Source organism: Takifugu rubripes, chromosome 20 (genome assembly GCF_901000725.2).
Source record: "Takifugu rubripes chromosome 20, fTakRub1.2, whole genome shotgun sequence".
Taxonomy (NCBI): domain Eukaryota; kingdom Metazoa; phylum Chordata; class Actinopteri; order Tetraodontiformes; family Tetraodontidae; genus Takifugu; species Takifugu rubripes.
Genome location: NC_042304.1, coordinates 11,903,051 through 11,926,648, shown reverse-complemented (window position 1 = coordinate 11,926,648; position 23,598 = coordinate 11,903,051). Strand labels below are relative to the sequence as shown.

The 23,598-nt window shown below is 46.9% G+C and overlaps 1 protein-coding gene and 1 long non-coding RNA gene across 5 annotated transcripts; one reads left to right on the top strand and one right to left on the bottom strand.

Annotated features, from left to right (window-relative positions):
• Positions 1-12: 12 nt before the first annotated feature.
• On the top strand, positions 13-4,487 carry LOC115247166 (uncharacterized). The gene is made up of 3 exons (XR_003886218.1): positions 13-155; positions 475-642; positions 4,352-4,487. It is a non-coding gene; the product is annotated as an uncharacterized lncRNA (long non-coding RNA).
• camsap2a (calmodulin regulated spectrin-associated protein family, member 2a) lies at positions 759-23,598 on the bottom strand. Of its 4 annotated transcripts, XM_029827813.1 has the most exons (19): positions 22,922-23,598; positions 20,525-20,784; positions 15,029-15,190; positions 14,741-14,821; positions 12,911-12,943; positions 11,978-12,119; positions 11,065-11,204; positions 8,179-8,275; positions 7,984-8,080; positions 7,819-7,850; positions 7,614-7,683; positions 5,526-7,527; positions 4,940-5,076; positions 4,472-4,695; positions 4,308-4,380; positions 4,001-4,066; positions 3,218-3,333; positions 2,930-3,048; positions 759-2,721 (listed from the first exon to the last, which is right to left on the bottom strand). In XM_029827813.1, the coding sequence occupies exons 1-19, from the start codon at positions 23,058-23,060 to the stop codon at positions 2,416-2,418; spliced, it is 4,296 nt and encodes a 1,431-aa protein (XP_029683673.1). In that variant the 5' UTR covers positions 23,061-23,598; the 3' UTR covers positions 759-2,415. The 4 variants fall into 4 exon arrangements, with proteins under 4 accessions (XP_029683673.1, XP_029683675.1, XP_029683674.1 ...); XM_029827815.1 differs by lacking the exon at positions 4,001-4,066 and having other exon boundaries at positions 22,922-23,060; XM_029827814.1 differs by lacking the exon at positions 12,911-12,943 and having other exon boundaries at positions 22,922-23,060.

Below are 23,598 nucleotides of genomic sequence, written 5' to 3'. Positions count from 1 at the left end.
GCGGACGCGGGCGTGAAGCGCCAATCAAGCGCTGCGATGACGCACCGTGGACACACCTACGGCTCACCGGTGAGAAAAACAACTCAGGGCAGATGAAGAAAAGTTGTGTTGGAAAAAAAAAAAACAGACCACAACGCCGAGAAATTTTCCCAGAGGTAGGTTTTTCTTCTTTACTATAACATTCACTATTTATAGAATATTTATAGTTATTTAAAGTTTTACGAGATGAAATAAACGGGAAGTTATTCGTTTTATGACTTCGTCCGGAAATGGATCTAGACTCAGACTTTAATTCCCATTCCTTAAATTGTAACGTCCATTATGTTGAAGTACCAGCCACTAAACAGCAGAGGGCGTTCGAGATCGTTTTAAACCTGCGTATATAAATAATAATAATAATAATAATAGAGGCAGGATTAAAACCTTCACCAACACTCACAGTAGGGTGCAAATCTGAGTCCACCTGATCTGCAGGTCTTTGAGCTGTGGGAAGAAACCAGAGAAAATGCACAGTGTTGTAACACAAACCTCAACTCAAACCCAGAATCTTCAGTTGTACCACCTTACAGCCGCCCTGCTGCCGACGGATGATCCAACTCGAACAAGCAACCCCTGAGCTCCTAATGATTCCTTATTGATCAGGTCAGTCCAAGGATCTTCACCTCCTTCGGTTTTACCGCAGAACGACTCAAACAGGGGGAGACCGTAGCTGTATCCCCCCCCCCCCCCCGTCAACTAAAAAAGCTTTTCACGCGGTATGAGTGATGAGGCCATGCTTAGTTTTATTAAATGCAAAAGAAGTAAAACAGTTGAGACATTTCCCTACACGTTCATCGGTACGTTGGGTGAGAGCTTTTAACAGGCAGAACAGGTGAGCGGGTCACGTGAGCGCGCTGGACAGGATCACTGCAGGTGGAATCATCACGTCACTTGGTCCAAAGGAGCCCGATCCAGGTAGGCGGAGCTTCTGCACGCAAGTGCTCTCAATGAATAGACAAACATACAAAAGAACCCCCCCGCCCCACACTCTTAGTCACTCGGTTACAGTACATGTACAAAGTCTCTTTTGGTCTTAAATACCCCCCCAGCGTTGAAAACAAAAGCCCTGCGCTGGCAGATGGCTGAAGTCGTACCTGCAAATGGGTCGGAGGCGACACATTTGGTGGCGAAAGCAGCGAGCTGCTGACACCCGCGAGACTCTGGGGCGAGTCTCTACCCGTACTCAGCACGAACCCCGCCTTGACGACAGGAAAGAGTCATTTCTGGCCTCTACACCACCAACACGCTGACAATAGCTCACATTTGTGGTATTCAGGAGCAGCAAACAGTGACAGTAACAGTGTGGCCCTGTTCATAAATACTTGATTGACCTAAATGATGCATTACTCTACTCTATTTGGTATCTTCTTTTACCAAAAGCGCTTTGGAGCATCTTACGTGCAGATTTCAATGGGCTGTGTGTATCTAATTACTACAGAATACTGTCAAAAATGAAGTTGCTTTGAGGAGAAATACTTCTCTACTACGGCGTAACTAGATTCCAGTAATTAGACCGACCCCTTAATGGCAGCATCCGTAAATAAAAAGGAGAGTTGACGCAGAGCTGCTGACTTTGTTCATTAATCTGCTTGGGCAGATCAGTGCAGAGGCCTCCACACGCTTTACAAAGGCCTGAATTTCATTTTCAACATGGATAACGGGATTACTAAAACCGGATTACCAGAAATATGACAAACACGGCGGCATGTTTTCCAGATCAGATTTAAAAATTTGTTCTGATGCAGTCTCAGAACTTACAAAACAAAGGTTCTGCATTCTTAAAAAAAAGGGCTCCCAAAAGCTACAACCGCTTGGCTTTGTTGAGCTCACAGCTGTATGTTACTCTGATTTTGGCCCTGTCGTTACTACCTAACACACCGACCGATCCACCTCCAGGGGTGGAAAAAAAACTGGTTCTTTCACATACAAAAACCACTAAATCTGCCCACGCAGCTTTACAATCACCGCACTGCACTCGGACGCTAAAAGCTAACGCGTGTAAGGCCACGCGATGCAAACACACATCGATCTGTACACCAATTAAAAACATTCAGTGCTCGAGTGTACCCCGAAAAAACAACGTCCCGGCATTCATACTGTCTCTTTTTTTGACTTTTGGCACAGATAAGGAACAAAAAAAGGACTCGCGCATGGCTTCCCAACCTGACTCGTGAGGAGAGTTTACATCATCAGTGACGGACATTCCAGTTATTCCTATTGTTCCATTTTAGGGAAAAATAACCCACGGGAACGCAGCGAGAGGGGGAACACAAAGGAGACAAAAATGCATTGGATGGAAATGGCATTGCAGGTGCTTGAATCCTCATGGGTATCTACAATGAAGTGCAAATTAAAATGGTGCGTGGCTGAGGTCTATCAGGTCTGGGCAGGCACTACTTTTTTCGGAGTTGCTGGCTTCTTGGTTTGCCACAGGTGGTTGTGGATGGTGACGGCGTCCACGCTGGCCGACATGGTCTTGGCTGGTATCTGGCTGAACTGCTTCTTGTCCGAGTTGTACTTGTAGAGGCCGTCGATCATCCTGCGCGTGACGCTCTTGGGGCCGATGCCCGCCAGCCTGGTGATCTCCTCCGTCTCGGGGCAGTAGGTGTACACGGAGCGGAACTGACAGCCAGCGTCTCGGAACAAAATCAGGAAGTTGTTGGCCTCGCACTTCTCCATTTGCTGTTGATGTCAATGGAAGAAAACTCATTAAATGCTAAAAGACAGCAGGAATTATTCAGAATTGCTAAAGCATCCATCAGACGGTGCAAAGATACGCTCGAATGCGAAAATATGTCAGCCTTAAACATAAACGCTATGAAGGGAGAGAGCCTAAAATCTATATTTGGCACCTCAGATTAAAATAATCTCAAACACTCCGTGTTCTCACCTCAAGGATCTTGTTCTTTTGGCCCTCGTTCACTTTTCCTGCCAGGCAGCAGTGAGCCAGAGCGTTCTGGATGATGTGCTTGTTAGATTTGGCACTCGGTTCCTTGTACAGCCTCGGTCCTGATGAGGAATGAAGGACAGCATACCATAATGACACCGTTGCCATGACATCATCTCTGCTTATGCCATATAGCCAAGTTGTGGGAAGATATATCCAGCCTCCAGGAACCCCCCCACCATCTGTACTGACATCACAGGTGTCCTGATTATTGAGGCTACAGCGGCCTACCAGTATATTCTGTGTTAGATGTAACCGAGGACGTCGTGGACCCGTTCTCCCAGTCCTTCTCTCCATTTCTGCTGCTGGAACGACTCGGAGACAGGAAGCCGTCTGCAGAATCCGGTCTGGAGCACAGAGTTAAATATGAGCAAAGCTGGAATATTCCCTGAGCAGGAGCAGGAAGGAATGCCATCAGGAAGAACATAAAAGAGCATTTTCACAAATGCTGGACTTCAGCTGGTATTTTACAGGCTGTCTTTGAGTGGGGAGGACTCTGCATGCACTATTTCAGTATTTTGGGTGTCAGTTTCACAGTTTATGTCACAAGGCGGCGAAGCTCACGAGCACAGGCAGCGTGTGAAGCAGCAGTGAAACAGGTGGGACATATTTAGAGCACCAGTTCACTGGGCTGTTTCGGGACTGCGGCGGCATTTTCATCCAATTCCACCACTGTTGATGAACGGGATCAAAATATATTCAGATTAAAGGCAACACATGTCATGAGAAATGAAACCGGTGCTCTTTAAGGGAAGAAGACCAGCCGGGTTAATAAGTCCGTTGAGTCAAAGCAGTGAGAAACCTACAGCTAGAGATGGAATGTGGAAAGGGGGATGGTTTAGTGGGGGTTGTGTTGCTAAAAGCGCAGCATGTTACAGGTATACTGGTTGGTAATTATCCTTTAAAATGCTTCAGAAGTCCTTGAAAGAAATGCACGGTGGGGGCTGGGGGTTCAGTGCAAGGCTGCCCTTAGCATGAAGTGCGTTAAGATTTAGGAGTCAAGCAGGAACAAACCTCCTCCTTCTCATCTTAGGAGAGTTCAGGAAGTAGAAGAGACTGCCAGAGGCTAAGCTAACGCTTCTGATGCATGTGCAACGGCAGGAAAGGGAATATAAGAGACATGATAGAGGGCTGGGGTTATAAAGGATTGGGTCTGGTAAAATACAAAGACTTAAACCAAAGGAAAGGCTGAAAATACAAGTTTAAAGCCAAAATCTTGGGATTATTTGTTCCAGGAGATGATATAATAGCTGTATGAATTGAAAGGCAGATAAGATTTTTGGTATTTGAACGCATTTTCTCCACAATAAGAAGAACTTGCCTTGGCGATCTCTTCTCTGAGTGAACACTGTCACTGTCTCCCAGGTTGAGCGAAGCCAGAGACAAGCTGCAGACTGAAAAGACATGTTGGCGTTAACATGCGCTGAGATGCTGCACGACGCCGGCAGAACACATCGCGCTCTCTGGGGTCGTCTCCTTGGTTACCTGTGGCGGCTCTGACGGGGGTTTTGGGAGAGTCCAGGCTGTCGCGGTGGATGGACTTGGGCCGACCCCGCCTCTGTTTGGCTCCGCCGGAGGCTCGGGGTTTGATGACGGCGTCCATGTCCTCCATCAGTTTCAGCTGCTTCCTCCTGAGATACTCCTGCTTGATGAACTCCCGCCTGGCCTTGTCTTCCTCCTTCCTGAGTCGCTCCTCCTCTGCTTTTAACCTGACGCAGATCGACAAACATCGATACTGAACATCGGAAAGGGCTCCGTTTATTTACCAACTGTATCAATGAGAGGGAATTATTGGTCTATGATAATAGAAAACTGTAACTTGAACGCCTCACATCAACCCACATATATTCGATAGCAATAAAGAATTGAATAAAATCAACCTGCAATGATGAATTTATCTGTAATGGGGTATTTTTAACATAAATATACCACTTCTATGTATTCCTGCCATACCGTGCCTCCTCCTTCTTCTGTTCTAGCTCCGCCTCCAGCTGCATCTTCTTCTGCAGACTCTCTTTCTCCCTCCTCATCCTCTTCTCCAGCAGCGCAGCCCTTTTTTGAGCCATGTTCTCTTCAGCCTTTCCATCCTCCTGCATCAGAATAATAAAAAAACGACCCAACCATCATCTCACACTGACATAACATTGCAGGAAACAGCTTCAATCCTGCAGACGGGGTTAACTGAGGTTATTTACTTTTATTTCATGTTGTTCACCCCTCAGCATCCACCCTTGCAGTCTATTCAAACGTCCCCAGCACATTTCCACAGCTGCGCCTGAATTATTCACAAGAGCCCCACTTTTATGACCTACATCGAAGCCCGGGCTGCAGCTAGCGAGCAACAAGCTAACGAGCCTCTTAAAACCACAGAAACAGGGAAGGCTCCTTACCCAGATGGTTTCATGAACTATCACATGAATCATTTGTGCACCCACATCTGTCAAACACGAAAAGTCTGGGCCTGAAATTCCGAGTCTTGTGCCCTTTTTACGCTGCCAAATGATGTTTTGCCCTCGTGTGCTCAGTTCTTTCGGCCCACCTTGAAGAAGAAGCCGCGACACATCTTCTGATCGCCGTCAGAGTCTTCCGTGTTGTCCTGCTGCCTCTCCAGACCATCTTCCGGTGTCAGACCCTCCGGCGGTTTCACCACTGAGAGCGGAACCTCGATCAGGCTGCTCTTGGCCTGACCCGAGGCTTCGGGCTGGGGGGGCATCTCTGTAGGCGCCACTGTGAAGGTCTCGGTCACGAGGTGGGACAAGACCTCAGGAAAGGACGACTCCATGGTAGGTTTGAGATCCAGATCCTGGTCTTTTTCCGTGCCGGTGGTCTTGGGTTGGCAGTCCGTGTCCTGGGCTTGTGTACTGGCCGCCTTCCTCTCGGGGGGAAAAAGCGAATCGTCCTCTTTGTTTTTATCTCCATCTGTGGCTACTGGTGCTGGATTTGGGGCTGGTTTTTCCTCCATGTACGCAAAAGAGCAGGCTAAAGGCTGGCACGGAGAAAATCGACGCAGCCGGGGGATGCTGTCCACGGACTGGGGGGCGGTCAGCACCCGATTGTACGGGGCCAGCTTGAGCTCGCTGGGCCGAGCGGTGCGAGGATTGCGTGAGTGGAAAGAGGCGGATTTGCGTTTGATGCTGTTTGGGGAGCGGTGGGAGGGAAGGGGAGAGTCCACGGGCGAGGAGGGTCCCGAGGAACGGGTGACGGCCCCCGCTCGGCTGTGCCTCTGAGGCGACGGGTTGGTGTGGGGTGGAGGGATGACCCACGCCTGCTGGTGCTGCTGCTCCCTCATGGCCATGATGACTTCCTGCTGCTGGGAGAGTCGCTGCATCTCGGCCTGAAGGAAGGCCAAGGAGTGGTTCAGCTTCTCGATGGAACGCGTGTACTCGGTGAGATCCAGCTCGGTCAGCTGAGCGTGACTCTGACCGCTCTCCTCTCCCACCCCTGGCGACTTCGTCCAGCAGCCCGGGCTGCTTTGCTCCGCCCCGTCCGGCGTGTCCGCTTTGCTCCTCCCAAATTTTAAGATGGGACTCGCCGCTTTGCCTTCTCCCTCAGATTTCCGGGCTTCTTCTCCGCTGGCAGCCCCATCGCCTTTTCTCTTGACCACGTTGAGGAACACAGAGTGGCCCATCTTCTGCCGATGCCTCGTAAAGGCGGCCTCCACTTTCTTCTTCTGCGCTTCGATGGCCTTGCGCTTCTCCTCCAGCCGCATCCTCAGCTGCACCATCTCCGTGGCCATGGCCTGAGCCGGATCGCTGGCTGGCAGTTGTACGGGTGAGGGTGCGGCTTGCTGACGGACGGGGCTGTGCTCAGGGGTCGGGGCCCAGGAGACGGATAATGGGGCGCCAAAATCAGAGCCCTCAGGGGTGGTCTTGAGGGAGCTGCTGCTGCACCTGCCAGAATCTGGAGTGTGTTTCTTCAACTTCTGCTCGGCGAAACAGGTCATCTTCAGGCCCGACGGGGATTTGCTGAGACTGCTCGCGCAGGGACTCGGGGAGTCCATGTCCAGATCCATGTTCACAGAGCAGTCTTTTAGAGACGAGTCCTCGTCTAACATGTCTTCTGTTCGGATATGGATGCCAGTGTCCACTTCAGTGGTGTCTGTGGTGCTCAGAGCCTCCTTTGAGTCCGATTCTGAAACTGGCTCCAAGCCACCGGCCCCATGGTCCTGGCTGTGCAGAAAGAACCCATTCTGGATCCCCTCCACCACAGGCCTAGTTGGACTGTGGATGATTTGGAGGGCCTCCTCCATGGATGGAGTCGTTGCCACGAAACTCCCCTGTCCATTTGGGTAGACAGACTCGGGTTCCACGCCGGCCAGACTGTCTGGGCAGCCTTCCTCTGCAATGCCGATGACCTTAGTGCCGTTAACCGGCTGGAAGGAGAGGTTTCGTTTCATTCCGCGAGGCAGGTGTTGGACCTTGAATCCAGAACCATCATCCGTGCTGACGGATCTAATCATGCCACGTGTGGAGGAGAGAGGAACAGAAGTAGAGCTGTCTTTGTCAAAGGGGATGTCGAAGGACACTCCATAAGGCCCCGACCTAAACGGAACCATAACGTTACTCTGACGCAGGAGTGTGATGAGCCAAACAAAGCAGAACTTCTGCACAACCTGCAAGTTACAAACCTTTTCTCTTTGGGCCAAGTGCCGAGGTTGCCCTCAACAAAGGACATTGAGGTTGATCTTTTGATCTCTCCTAAATCAGTAGAAAAGATGAGAATGTTTGGGTGCCAGCCACCGTATTTCTAATTTTATGAGTACATGTTGTGGAACAGTGGTAGTAATTAAGGAATCGCAGATGAATAAATGAATGAAATATCATGCAAATTACCTGAGTTTCGAGGTTGAGGTCGGAGCGGCAAACTGGACATTTAGAGGAGATAACAGAGAAGTTGAGTAGATAAATACACTGCAAATTTGTATTCACGCTTTTTCCGTTCAGGTATTTTCTGCATGATAAGTATTTGCTTTTGGAAGCACCTATGTCGCACTGTACCTTGGTCTTTCCGGACTTGGGGGTCTTTCCATGAAGCTTCTCTTGGTTGCCTTGGAAATAGGAATGACGGGAATATTCTTCAGCACCGACGAGGGATCTGGGGCACAGCAGACGCAAGCAAACAGATTATTTAATTAGTCACCAAATGAACACCAAGAACATCAAAAAAAAAAAGATTGGGGATTTAAGACCTGCCTGCATATTCGTTGCTTAACAATCGCGGTTTCACGAAAGACGGCTTGACGACCTCAAACCACCAGAAGAGTTCAGCCATGAAAACTAGGAAATTGTTCTGCAGAGAGAATAAACACAATAATTATCAGTTATCTTTAAACGTGAGAAAATTGAGGGCACAGCACCATCACACGCCACTGTACCTGCCACAAAACTGCACTGTTTATGTTTCGCCAGTAGGGGTCGCTAACGACACCATAGTTTTCAAATTTACTCTATTATAATAAAATACGTGATTAATAAAAACTTTAAATTTAAACCCTGTATCCATATAAGTTGGTTTATTACAGAAAACATACAGATAATTATCTGACAGAGAAAAATTAAGTGATTCTGACATTCACCTCACTGATAAAATAGAGGTCATCTATTTTCCCATGTTCTGTGGGTAGCACAATAAGCAGCAGGAGGTCGACCTCCAGAGTGGACTCATTGTGTGTTTTATATGTAGTCGCGGCCATCACGTTAAATGTGGCAGTTTTTCCAGAGGACATGTAGATCTAGCTGACGCGTGCACAAGTGCTCACACACCCAAACGCAGGCAGAGACAACCTTGAAGCGAGCCCCCCCCCCCCCCCCCCCCCCCCCCATCCACAGTCCACGGTTTCCCGACAAAGACAATGCAGCGTGGCTCAGCACTAGAGACACATTATTCAAGCCATCAGCAACATTTCAATCTGCAAGCTACACCACATGCACACGCGCATGCGCACGCACAGACACACGCACACAGGCACACTGGTGAAGGTGAAGTAGTCCTTTAGAGAGCACATTTAATCTGTTTAGACTCCTGCAAATCTTACAAATGTATTAGAAAGGAACACACTGTGTTCAGGATATAAACAATTATTTGACCAACTAGGATGAATATAATAAAACAGAGGAAAAACAAGTTAACAGAGAAATACGGTGGGAAAAAAAATCTACTTCTGCTTGTCTGGATGAGGGTGGTGGCAGAAAGCCCAGTCTAACCTCTCGCTTCCATCTGTCCTTCTTTCTACTACTGACACACCAGGTGTGGGTGTTATCACTTAATCCCACCAGTCAGCAGCCCCCCCAGCACACACACGCCACACCACGCCATGTCCAGACTAGGCTGGCGTTGTTCCTCGTGCCAGCTCTGTGGCGTTGCCAGATCTGTTCAGAGATTCCCATTTCAGAGTGTTGGTCTCTTTCAGGTTGAAACATGAATGTGGTGGAAATTGTACCTCAGGGTTCCCCGAGTGGTGGGTGGATGGAGCTAATGTGCTCCAGGGGAATACCTCAGACACATACCATCCATGATAGCTGTACAACGCGCTCTTACTAGTCAGCTAGAGCACAGTGACATTATAATGTCTAATGAAATAACAGGCTTGGGCCAGAACCACAGAGATGCTCGACTAAAGAATGTAGCTCCTGCAGCCAGACAGATGGAGTCTGGTGCCTTGATATACTGCCAAATGTATCCGTCTGCTATTAGTTGCCTCATGCTTTCATACAGCAAGACAATTACACTCGCTGCCTAAATCTGTCCAGTTTTACACCGAAACACACCCGACTCTTGTTGAAAATTTCCATTATTATTACATAAAATGAGCTCTTTGCAGGCTCTACTTGCAGTGAAACTGACTGCAAATTACTCAAAGAAATCACTTGCAAATTATCCAAATGGTTAATGGATATTAAAGCCATCCTTAAACAGGAAGCTGGAGTGCTTCCTCAGGGAAAAATAATGCTGCCTTCAGGACGGTCAGAATTTATTTCTGCCTCTTGATGCACTGAGAGTTATGTAGACATGCTGAAACCTGATTAAATGAAGAGCTCATATCTGGCAGTGGATAAACATGATTTACTAGTCTGGTGTTCACAGGGAGAGCATGAGCCGATGTGGGGGGGGGGGGGGGGGGGGGGGGGGGGGGGGGTCTCCTGCAGAAACACAAAATGAACAGTCAACTGTCTTCACTAAACAAAAGGTTGAGCTTCTTTGTTCATTTCAGCCCACTTATCTTAAATAACGGAGAATAACAGAAGAACCTGATGTTATAGATTTAAAAGAGTGTGTTTGTGTGTGTGAGAGAGAGTGTGTTATCGCTCCTTGGTTCCTCGCCTGTTATCATTTTCGTGCTCATCAACACCTCTCCTGCTTCCTCCCCGTGAGTGCCTCAGCTCGTGCTTCTTAATAAGGTCTCCATTAGTATGAGAAGCCACAATGTGCAGCCGCTGAGGGCGTGACGGACAGGAAACTGGGCCAAGGTGACTCGATCGAACTGGTGCTGCGAGCAGTCCAAGCTGCATCGCTGCTTTCAGGCAGTAACTTTCCCGTGCAGATTTTAGGCTCTGTGTCAGCAGAGTTCTGCTACTGGCTGCTTCCTTTGGATGCGACGCCTTTGCTCAATGATCCCGGTTCAGGGAAGCTTCAGCCGCGACGATGAATCAAATCCAACGCTAAAACACGACGTCCCTGTAAACCTGCTCTGCTGTTTCCAGGTCAGCTACCTGCAGCCTGAACTCGTGCAGCATGTTAGTGTTTGAGAGGATGTTCACTCAGTCTGTCCTCTCAGTGACCCGTTACGTCTGTGCTGATGGTGCAGAGGACGTGCTGAGGTGGTCAAAGCGTCATCCAGACCCACCAGGAGTTTTAAAAAGGGTGGAATGGACATCCAGAAGGGAACAAGGTTTATTGACACAAGTGCTTTGTGGATACAGGCCAGTTAGCCACAATATCAACCAGGAAACACAACTATGCTGTCACACAAGGTTTGAATGGAACATGTGTTCCTCCCAAACGTAGAGATGAGCGCACACTGAAACTGGAGGAGTGAAGACAACGCTAAAGCCTAAAACACAATGGCGATGTCGCAGTACCTTGATGGTGGACGAGGCGTAGAGCATGTCCTCCAGGGTGAAGTGGCAGCAGTCGTTCAGGTTGTCTTTGCAGAATTCCTGAATGAGCTGTAGGTTGTACAGTCGATCAGCCAGCGTCATGTTCTCCTTCAGACACACGTCTGGGTGGGAAGAGGGAGCCGTCAGATATAAGGGTTGCAGCGACGTCACCTAAATGGGTTCGACTTCTGTCTGATCACAAAGCCGAGGTCTGACCGCCCTATAAGAAGGAACTCGCTGTCCAAGAACAGTGATGTAAGTGTTGTGAGACCTTCGGCCTCTAGGGGGCGCTGTGTGTGAATGTGCCTAAAGAATGAAGTGTTGAGTGATCTTTTGTTCTGCTGATGCTCTCAGTTCAGCCGAGTGGCTCTCTGTAGATATCCATTGTGTGTTTATGATGGGCCCATTATCAGCTGATGGGATTACGCTCGACTGCATCCTGCTGGTGGCTGACCTTCAACCTCCCCAATGAACCATCAAATGATAACATACATATAATATATGCATCAGCACTGATTGCATACACACATGTGATGACTCGGGCTATTTTCACTCCTTTTCCTGGCCTGTGCAGCCTTCCTGCTCCACGCTTCCATCATCTGTGTCTAATAATCCCATTAGCTGCTCCAGTATTTAAAGTAACTCTTCACTCCTGGTTTGTCCGATTACCTGAGCTCTCTCTCTGTCAGCTTGTGTTTTCTGTTTCTCTGGACTTTTGGATCACAAACTCATCATTTCCTTGATTCTGGGCCTTTTTCAAATGCCGATTTCTAGACTGCTCGTGAATTTTCTTTCATTTTTTTCAAGTTTTGGGATCAAAATGAATGTACAATTGAGAGCTTTTACCTCCATACACAACTCCGACTGCAGCCCAAACCCAGTGTAAGCTCCTTACCGCTCAGTTGCAGCAGCTGAGGGCAGTAGAAGTGCAGCAGCACGGCCAAGGCTGAGCCATCTGTGCTGTCCTTCAGCAGGTTGTCCACAGGGGGGATCCAGGGGACCGGCTGGGCTGAGGCCTGCTCCTTCCTGTAGCGTGCCTACGTTACGCAAAATACACAGCTGTAAACCAAAGTTTGTTGCGTAACCTCACCCCACCTACACTTAGAGTTTAAGGTCTGGAGTTGTGACTACGGCGACATGATCGTGTGTGGTGGTGCAACCAATGGAACAGCAGTGCTGTCTCTACTCGCTCATTTAAAAGGCTTAAATGAACACTCTGAACATCTGTATGAGGCTGATGTGAATATTTTAACCTCACAAGCAGGTGATGCTGTTGATGTTTTCTCCAGTATTAAAAATAATAACGCTAAATTGCCCATGTGAACAACCTACAATTGGGCTTTGAACCAATTACAAAGGCTTCAACAATCAGTCCGTGAAATTAAATTCTACTGAATTTTTGTTCTTCATTTTCCTTCATAACCTCTCAGGATCTGTTCCGTTTTTTCTCCAACGATGCTGAATACCAATAACAAACCTCAAATCGGGAAACAGACTATTAGAATCTGGCTTTAATGACATGCATTATACATGTCTGCACACCACAGATGTGAAGTCAGAAAACCTGTGAATAAATGCTCAGGATAAAGATACCTGATTTATAATTTAATTTATATTGTACTGAATAATATTAACAGTAAGAATCATTTTTTTGGGTGATTTTTGTCAATCCAACGTTGGGAGGTGAAATTGTGTTTAAGTGACAAAGAAGTCATGATGCAAATGTGAGAAAATGGTGATAATAAGCATAAAAGTTGGGAAATGAGAAGAGAAAATGGCCACGGTGGACACACAGAATGAAATGCGTGATGCTCATTAGTTGACTTACAGGCACAAGCTTCATGTACCACTTGGTTGGAGACTGCAGCAACACACAAAAATACAACAAAGACACACCTGTTAGAGGGATTTGTTAGTAATGCGATTAGTAATAAAAGGAGAGAAATGACGGCTTTAAAGAAGAGAATCTGGGTTATTGAGAATGCACAAGAGGCAGCCCACAGAGCCAAAAAGCAGAGGAATTAAGCTTAACCCGTTCAGACTAGCAGCTGTGCAGGATCCACCTGAAGAAACAACCTCCTCAAGTGCTTCATTTGCATAAGAAAGCCTAAAAGCAGCCAAATGTTGCTTATAACTGGGATGATTCTGCGTCCGTTGCTTTGATGTGTTATGGTAACAAAATCACAATGGCTTTAGGAGAAGTGTTGCATTTTATATTCAACACAGGTTGGAGCAGCAAAAATAAAAATTTATCTTGACTTTTCACCTCAATGTGTATTTAAGATCATATGTGAGAGTTTTCTATTGTTTTTAAGCACCAGAGGACAAAAGCTGAGCCAAACTGATCTTTAAATAACTTTACCAGGACTCCTATCTGATACCCTGATGGCCCAGTTTACTAATAAGGTAGTAGAGATGAAATGATGCTGCAGGAGTATGGCTAACAAATGCATTCAGAATTCTGAATTAACCTCCGGAACATGATGTTCCTCTCCCATCCCCTCTCATCTCCCATCTCATCTCACCCCTCAAAGTGCAGTAGGTTAATATTAAAAGGGCAGAATTGCCCCCCTGTGAGCTGTGCTGGGTTGTTCTGTATTGAAGGGGCACATCACTCTGATGACATGACTCACACTGCAGTCGTACTGCGAAAGTTGGGGGGGGGGGGTGATAAAGATCTGGGGAAATGTGGACTGAAGAGGGAGAAAGGAAGGCAGGATGAAGCTGCCAAACAGGACTTTGATGGATGTGTTTTCCACTGCAAACACTACCTTAACCTTAATCTGCAGAAGCAGACACTGTCGAAACGGAAGGGAATGAGAGACAAAAACAATAGTCTGACCAGGTCGTCATTTTGGAAACTGAAATCATGTGATGTCATTTATTTATGACTCAACACCCAGTGTGCAGTGTGCATGCAAGGCTGTGTCTGCACAATGACGAGTCTGATCAGCATCAAGCCTGCACAAGTCTGAATAGAACCACAGAATGTGTGTGAGAGAGAGAGAGAGAGAGAGAGAGAGAGAATAGTATTTAAACTCAGGGAGGCATGGTTGCAATAGCTTGCCACAGGTATTAATCTAGCAACCCACACAGTACCGATAGCATTAAATGTTGCTGCTGCAGACTGAAAGCCAGGAGAGAAAGGGTTTAAAATGTTGGAAGGTAATGCATCAGCTAATCCATAAACCCATAAGCACCCTCTGTCCCTTTTGTGCCTTTTTTTTGTCCTGCTCAGTGGCTGCAAAACCTCAATTCCAAAATGACAAAATTGTGACTTAAAATCAAATTTATAGTTAAAAAAACATATAAAATATTACACACACACAAACACACACAGACACAGACACACACAGTTGGTCTCAATCACTATTGAAACTAGAAAGTCAGTTACGTAACATATAAGGACCGTGGGCAGACCCTGGCGGGTGACCTCACGAAATTACTGCTGCTCCAATTAGACAACAACACAACTCTCTGTTTATGTCGCAAATGATGAAACGCAGGAAGCCTGAAGGGAGGAAAAAACCTCCCTGTTACCAGCTCGCGCACAAATTCTGTCTGCTGACTCAGCTCCATTCATGTTTTGAAGTTTGAAGCACATATAGTACAAACTGTCTGTGGACAGTTTACGAGGAAGGAAAAGAACGCCACGCACCCGGGGACTCCCGGCGGGCTCGGCGCCCTGTGCCTCCCTCCTCTGCTCCTGAGTCACGATTTCTTTCAGGTACTCATTCACCTGCAGAGGGGACAAAGCGGATTAAAAAGTGAGCAGGCTGCAGCCACAATCGGCAAAGTTTCAATTAAAAGGGACTAAAGTGTGACTAACGCTTCCTCTGCAGCTCCCATTTCACCATAACGTGGAGAAAACTCAGGTATTTAATTCAACGTCATCGCTCTTTATATCACAGTCTTAAAAGTTCAAGGAGAAAATGCGGCGACGCACCGTGTTGATCCAGGTGGTCACCACGTCCTCTGTGTCATACGGAGTTTCCTCTTCGGTGCTCCCGCAGGAGTACTGACGGATGCAGGCCATCACCTTCTCCGCGCTCGCCGTCTCCACCGTGTACGCCATCATCAGCGTGTCGATCATGGCCAGGTGGGCGCTCTGCGTGAGAAAACAAAGCACAGGCGGTGAAATCAGGAGGTCTGACGTGAGGTTTTGGATGTTCTGAACCAGGACTCTGACTCCTCGACAAAGGGGAACGCTCGCCGTTGCCCTGGAAACAAGCATGCTGATCTCTGATGACAAGGCCCGGTTTCCTTTAAGTGGACTTTAAATCCAAACTAGGCCGACCTCGTTCCTGAAATCAGAGTCCAAATGGGGGGGACTGGCATTTTAAGTGGCTGTTCTCATCTCTGTGGTGACTCACTGGTTTATTTGAAGTATGGACGTGAAGGATACGGCCGAGTTCAAAGGGTTTGTGACGCCGGAGAGGCCAACAAGATGAAGTTATGAAGAGGGTCTGAGCGGTCTGCCACATGGGTGGAGAAAAGGATCAGAGCAACTTGAGTTCATTTAACAAGACACATTTAAAACGGTCATACAAAAATCACAAGAAAATTAGGTTTTCTGGCAGATAAGTAAAAAAAAAAAAAAAATATATATATATAGCTTTATACGCAGCCTTTATTTTGATCATAGTTGTTGTAAAAGACACTGGTGCATCTATAAAGCTGCCTCCTCCACATGGGACAGCTCTAAACATGCACTCCCATGTGTGTTGACTGTTTGAGGTGGCATTAGCTTAATGTGCATCTCTGCTCTGCCAACGCAGCCACAAACCAACCCATTTAATAATACGCTGCCCACATGGGTCCCATCGGCTGTTATTTAATCTGCCTGAATGCGGGACAACATTGCTCCATACACACAAACACAAACGATCGCCTCCAGACAAGGATCAATATGAAAAAAGCCCGAGGGTCCAGTATCTTCCCTCAAGGGTGTCTTTTTCCTGCAGGCTCCTCCCCTCTCCTGGGCCATTGGTACATATTGATTTGTATCTGCTGAAGGCCGGATGAGATAAACTGACGAGGAAAACTAATCTTGTTTTCTACGCACAGACCTGCAGGCTCCAATCACACTTAATAGGACCAGGGCCGTGTGTGTGTGAAGGAGCACAACATGCTGAAGACGTCGTGTTGGGATCATGGGGGGAGGGAGCTATGGAGATGGTTCCTTACATATGAAAGAGAAGAAAAGGGCCTCTGCAGGGCAGCAGTTAAATCCAGACCAATAGGAAGCAGCAGTGATGATACTTGACTGGATGGATCAGCAGACATGTTCCAAATGAACATCCGCCTCATTAGTACTGTATTTCTGAACGCAGCTCTACCTCGGAGCTCCGTTTTGTGCTGCCGAGCAGCTGCACTGGAGCGTACAGAGACCAAACAAACAGCTTGGAGTAACTGTTGACAGCTCAGTTGCTCCTTTGCTTCCGGAGGATCCAGAAAGGCGACTGTGGCCTTTGGTTTTCCTCCGAAGATGAGAATGGCACCCAAGTTTAGTCATTTTCATTTATCTGGAGGACTGACTCGCACGCAACCATGCTGCAATTCTGGAGACAAACAAGAGGGCGCACGTGTTCCCAAGCACTTTCTCATCCGAGCTGATTACATCCATAAATCCTGCTTTCATTTCTCCGGAGGCAAGACGATGCTCCTTTCAAGGCCAATATCCTCATCTTATTGTGTTGCTACATAGCTGACTCTCTGTATTTGCACCCAGGGAACCAGAATATCATTTCATTTTTACTGCAGCCACTTGGTGGAGAGGAAAGAAGAAAATCCACCGTGGCGGCCCAATTTAACATCACACAAAGGCAGAAGAAAGCTTCAGTTTTATAACATATTCCACCTCAGCGCCGGCCCGTAAGTCTCTGTGTTGTCACATCTGTTGTAAGAGCTCAGAGCTGCTTGTTGTGGGAAGATTCAGGTATGACAGATATGTACAGATCACATCACTCCAGTTAGCCTACAAGACTAACCTAACCACAAGTAAAGCCTTTAAGTGGCTACACAGGCTGTGGTTGATTATTAGTTTGTTCTTATAGCTTAAAGCTATAATTATATAATGATCCTCCAGGTTTGAAAGGCAACATGTCTGAAAACACTCAGATTTGAGGTAAACCTAAAAATATGATCTGCTTTTAGCGCTGCAGCTCCTCTGCCCAGGCCCCGAGGCTCCATACTGAGGCATGTGTCTAAAAATGGATAGTTTCTGGCTTCTAACTTCACGCCAACTTGGCCGGACACAGAAAAGCTCTCAGCTCTTTATGGATCTTTAGAAGGTCACTGCCAGTACCACAATGTAAAAGGAAATAAATCAGTGCCTGTGAGGGCTCAGCTTAAGCTTATTCAGATCAAAATTCAAGCAAAAAAAAATAAAAAATCCGTACAACAAAACACCAACTGTGAGGTCTGGCATCGGATGTGGGAATGGAGTTTTTAAACACTATACCTCCGTCTGTTCAGATGCTCCAAAACCCAAAGTAGCAATTTTATAGAAACCTCAAAGCTGAGAATTGTGGCCACAAGCCAGCACTAACTTACCCCGGAGGTAGGACTGGACAAATCATTCCATTGCGCCCTTCTGGGTTGAAACTAAGGGCGGTTCAGGAGCGACAGCAGTGCTTCAGCATGTGCTCCATCCATACTGCAGGGCCTGGGAGCTGCCGCTGCCGCTGGCGTTGGCGTTGGCGTGCTCGCTCTGGCTTTAGCAGAGCGAAAAGACAGAAGCACTTGGATGGATTTCTCTACCTCTCTATGAATGTGAGCCCAATGACAGGCTAATGACACAAAATGCTCATTTGTTTGTGTGAATCTCTTGGTTTGCTTTTCTGGCATTAGTCGGCACCTCGCCTGGCGTCTGTTTGCACGAGTGCCGGTGCTGCAGAGCTACAGAAATGCAGCCTGGCCTGTTCTTACGAATCCGGCGCTTCAGCATTCTCTCGTTCCATTCCTCAGAGCGAGCCATGTTCCTGCTGCACATGCAGGCTGTGTACACACGCGCGCACACATATAGCCTACTGGGGTGTAACCATAGAAACAAAGCTCCTGCTCAATGGGGTTGGGATGTAGAGAGCAGAAGGTGGAGATGTATTCTTTTTTGTCACAATGACTTTAGATTCACTTAGCAATAAAGTGACAAACTGCCTCGAGGACTTTTTTGACTAGATTTTATGTGCAATTATCACGATGGCAGCGTATTAACGTGTCATTTTTATAATATGTAGTTTTTATATGGCACAATTTAACAAGAGCTGTGTAGAATAAGTCAAGTGTGGGTCCGTGTTCCATTAACATCCTGTTTAAAAGCATTCTCCAACATAAAACTGTCAGTTTTATGCCTTTATGACAGAACAGACACCAACATAGAAACCATATAGCCAATAAAGCAGCAGACACCATAGATGGTGCAGATGCTGCTTCCCTCAGTATTCACAGTGGCTCTTAGATGCACAGAACATGAAAGCAGCAACATGACCTATTTTTTACAGGTTTCTTGTATAAATGTACAGATTTTCACCTCTTATACAATAAAAAATAATCAAAAGGAAACCTACATTCTTTCGACACATGCCTCTACAACTGTAGCATAAAAAATATTATTTTTCATTCAACGTGTATTCTGTCATTTCTTTTTCTACTTAAGCCTGTCAATCAGTGTCCATGGCAACAGAGAACACTGACTGTGACATCACAGGCGTTTAATTATGTCCTCGCGTGTTATGGCGGGGGATATTAATAGCACCAGCGTGCAGAGAAACTGCTTAAAAAATGAAATTGGTGAAATTCATTTTCATGGGAGATTTCGCTGTTTCCTCCAGATTGGGCGTTCGCACGATTGGGACCGCCACGACCGCAGCGGAGCACAAGAGGAAAACGAATCCCTGCCATCGCCTTAGCAGCAGCGCTTCATCAGGAGTGCTGGAATAACACTTTCAGATCCTTGGCCCTCCTCCACATCCCTCTCAGCTCTACACAGAGCAGTGATGCAGAACGTGTGTGGGCAGACGAGTGGGTGGCGAGCGCGATACTGGTACCGGGGTAAAAGAACAACGTGAGCGGTGACAGAGGCGGAGGTTGTCAGTTGGAAACATCTCAGTGGATGTGCTCTGTTGTGACAGATGTCACAGGATGAGCCGCGCTGAACCTGAGCACTGACTGACTGGGCCCCGCTGCCCGGAACGTCCTTCAAAGTTGCTTATTCTGAAAGTTCTGATGACGCGCGCTCAAATACTGCTTAGCAGAAACTGTCAGGCAGCAGCATTAGAATTTGCCGGTGCTCCTGTCTGGAGCAGCTTACATCTGAAATGATTGTAGATGCTTTGAGTCTGCAGAAAGTTTCGAGCAGATCATCATGTTAACAAGCAATCCTGCTGGGTACCTTCGTGAAATAGCTCTTGTTCCGTCTGCCGGCCGCTCAAAACTCAGCCATCGACCCTGTCAAGCCTCAGCTTGAAGCTGCAGCAGTTTCTTAATTATTAATGATGCTCCATCTGAGCTGTCACTCCGATATGCATCTGCTTATCTGCTTCAAATTCCTCAAGTGGTGGTGAGGGTAAAGGTCAGCAATAGGAAGATGAATGTTTGTCAATGACCTGTAAGCAGACTGGTACTGAGGGATCATGTATTAATAATCAAAGCTAATCCATTTGATTCCTATCATCTAATTAAATCTGTTTTTAATCTACAGAGAGGTGGGGGTAAAGGTGAAGAGATAATGTAAGAATGTAATGGTGTAAGAATATGTAAAATAAGCGTTTGAGGGATTAATGGATGAAAGCTGGAAGTATAGACAGAAAACTGGCAGAATGGCAGAAAGTAGCACCACACGCGCAGAGAAAAACCCTTTAGTCATAACTGTGCAAGCATGAAAGCAGAAATAAAGCCCTTACTCAGCTCTGGGTGGACAGCAACCTACCACCACTAACGCAGGAGTTACCGGTGATGGGCCCAGCAATCCTTCACTTTCATGGATCTGCAGCTTCTGTTTAAGCGCAATTTTCGACTGGTACTAAAAAATACGCTGTCCTCACGCGGCCGACGGGCTCGGAATGACGCACAAAACTTTTATTTAACCAGCGAATTTGCATAGAAAGGAAATCAAAAGCAGCAAGCCTCTGCAAACAGACTGCAGGCACGCTGTGAACTAATTGTAGTTCGATTGTACTTGCACTGAAGCAACGCAGCCTCCTATTGAGAGTTTGCCCAAATAATTAGGATCCCTCATTAGGCCTGTAATGTCACGTCTGGAGCCATACAAAGACTGATGAGCTCTGAAGATGCAGAGATGCCTGGAGGTCCAAGTCAACGCGTGTCGCGTTCATTTGTGTGACAGATCTCAGCTCGCTGTACATTTTCAGCAATCCTTCTTTAATATGAGGTACGCTGATGTGAGTTAACTGAAGTAAATGATTAGAAATATCTCTCCTACCATTTGCAGCGGCCTTTTTCGAAGGTCTCTCTCGGTAACCATCCTATCCTGGTCAGTGACGTAGAGTCCGCGCTGAGCCAGGGCCTGGATGACGGCATCGTGGCCCAGCAGGGGCTTGGCAGCGTCCCTCTTCAGGATGAGGCTGCCGGCTCTGCAGTAGAGGTCAGCAGAGAGCAGGAGGCTGGCCACGGGGGGCTTTAGGTGCTCCTGGTCATACTGGTCTGTGTAGAATGGCTCCTTGAGGTCTGCTGGGATGCAGTCTGGAGGGAACAAAGAGATCACTAAGATTATTCATCGTCGTATACGATTTTATGTAGAGAAAACAACATGTGCTGATTGAACACACAATAACCGACTCTTTTTTATTTTTTTTTCATTGTCTGCTTTGAAAACATCTTGATGTGGTCACAGTATGCGTGGAGAGACCTCAGCGTTGCTATAGCAACTGCAGCAGGGCAACCTGATCGATTCATCTAGTCTGCATCTGCAGCTTTGAGCTCCCTGGGAACACCCCTCACAGAAAGAGAGGGAGCCTCATCAAAGACACAGGAAGGCAAAGAGAGAGAGTGTGTGTGTGTGTCAGAGAGAGAGAGAGAGACGGAGGGAGGGAGAGAAAGAGCATCACCTCAAGCAAGACCTCTACAGCAGGATGGTCCACAAATAATGCAGGACCATGTTTTATTGTTGCTTTTGTCCCATGTGTTGAGTGAGGCTGCATTTCTGCTCGTCAATGAATGACCAGCGGACACAGAACAACATCCAGGACGAAATCAATGCTTGTCTGTCTGAATTAACAACACAATTCTGATCCAACTGCTGGCGTCTGACGCGCCAGACTCCTCTCTGTGTCCACATTTTGAAAACGGGAAAAAAATGTAGCACGCGATGACACTGGCGAACGTTGTTCATCCACCTCCGTTGATGAATCACCTGCTCAATAATCCGATCAAGGCCATCTACAGATGCACTCTTTGTTATTAGGGAGCAAACCTGCACATGGCAGCAGAGGCACAATCCTCACTATTGGGCTTTTTTTTGTATTATTCGTTACTTGAAGGCTTCTGTTAAGTTCTTGTTAAGTGAAAGTGGCCGGAATTACTGAGACCTTCTCCATGCTATTCAAACACGGCACCTTCTGTGAATTCCCTCATGAGCTCTACACAGTTCACCATACAGTGAGCAGTGCAGCCCTACTGTGCCTTTACTGTGTAGCAGCAGATGATCTGCAGCACAGGCTGCACAGATTTGACGCTCTCTTGCATTGATGTGATGATGCACGCGCATGTGAGGCATTCAGAACTGTGTAGGCAGGAATCCGGAGATCTGGAGATGAGCCGGCTGCTATCGCTCTCTCCCTCTCTAGAGGACTGTATTTTTGGAATCCGCACACGTTAGCCCTGATTGAAAACACACAAAGGATCTGGGGAAAATCTCATATTATCTGGACTATTACAACAGCCCAAGAAGAAAATAGGGCAATTCCCCCCCTCTGTGCAACGTTGTGTGTCGATTTGAACACAAAATCCTGATCTGAGATCTGTTTTTAGTTATATTTCAGGGTGCAGCAATGGCGCGATCTGTTTAAAACTGATTGGCTGTGCATGTAAATGTATGATAGATGACTTACAGATGTTATTCCTTTATCAGGAATCATATACACAGTGGGTGGCTCCACAAGGTGATTCTTTGTGAGATGCATGTGGATAAACCCACCATCTGTCCTATGTCCTCTCCACCGGCCTGACGTTTTGTTTTAACTGTGCAGACTGAAAATGTGGGCGTGATTCAGAGGTGCAGTTCCAGATTACTTCCATACAATCAAACACTCATGTGGAAGCCTCTCACTAAAGTGAACCATATTGATTTGAATTTAACTAAATGAATGAAGGGATTTTCAGAACTCAACCACCCGACTCCTGTTTACTGGAAGGTTTTCGGCATTGATCCTGTAAATGATTGGAAATCAATATTATCAGTCACAGGATTCAATGAGGCAAGGCTTCCCGTCCAATTGTAGGTGTGTCCTGGATTTATTATTAATTATCAATAAAATGAAGCACCAAGGCTAATCTGATTTCACCTTGTTTCGTTATGCACAGTATTAAAGGAACATGGTATAATCAAGATGGATAAAATAGCTTTTTTCCTGTAATGTTTCTTCGAAGGAAACGTTTCTGCGAATCAATGCATAGTATTGAATTCATTACAACGGTTAAACAGAAAGACCAGCAAGATTTGGTTATAAATTTCCCACTCAGAGGTGTTTTCTTTGTGTAAATTAGCTCATGTGGTGTTGAAGTGGTTGCAGACGTGTGTGTGTGTGTGTGTGTTGTTAATTAAAATCCACGCATCGTGCACAGGACTACATGGAGATGGAGTATCCAGTAAATCACCTACCTGTCCCATAAGCTTTGGCCACCAGCCACGTCAGGCTGCAGGAGATTTTGGCTCGGGAGAAGTCGTAGTGCTCAAAGGACTTTGTTGCTGGAGCAACAAAGGTTTTCTTGGCATCCCTGACGTCCTGAACTTCGCCCATATTTCTCCCTGAATACTGTCTGCTTGAACCCTAGGAAGCAGCAACGCAACGGTAAAGCATCCCACTACTGGAATTTCGCGGAAAACACAAAAAGGCTGGAAATCTTTCGGGAAACGGTCTTTCCACGGACTATTCACAGCTTCTCCCAGTCATGAAATTCGGGTCGGGTTGGAATAGTTCGTCTTTTTCGTTCTCGTTGACACAATGAGAGGCTAGTCTTGCTGTTTTTCATCCATTCTGCTGTCTACCGTTTGAACTGTGCCTCGCTGGACCCGGTTGGGAACGTTTTCTTCGGCTGGAGAAGATAAAAACTGCTCCCGAGCTGGGTTGTAAGAAGGAATATTTCCATAATTTAGCTTCACTGGAGACAAAACAGCTTCTCCTGGTCACAGCCAGGTATTCTCGTATGAATCCTCGGTGTATATACCATTCTCTCCCACCTCTTGGTGCCGTCGTGCAGTTTTCCTGCAGCCTGTGCGAGCCCCGCATGCGCCGTAGGTGCATTCATGTACTACTGGGAAAGTCAATGCTCTTCGTG

Coding starts and splice junctions, on each gene's coding strand:
- camsap2a (XM_029827813.1), bottom strand. CDS start 23,060: ATGGGCGAAGTTCAGGACGTCAGGGATGCCAAGAAAACCTTTGTTGCT. Junction 12,120..12,910: donor GGTACATGAAGCTTGTGCCT/GTAAGTCAACTA, acceptor TGCGTAACGTAG/GCACGCTACAGGAAGGAGCA. Junction 4,381..4,471: donor CCCCGTCAGAGCCGCCACAG/GTAACCAAGGAG, acceptor ATGTCTTTTCAG/TCTGCAGCTTGTCTCTGGCT.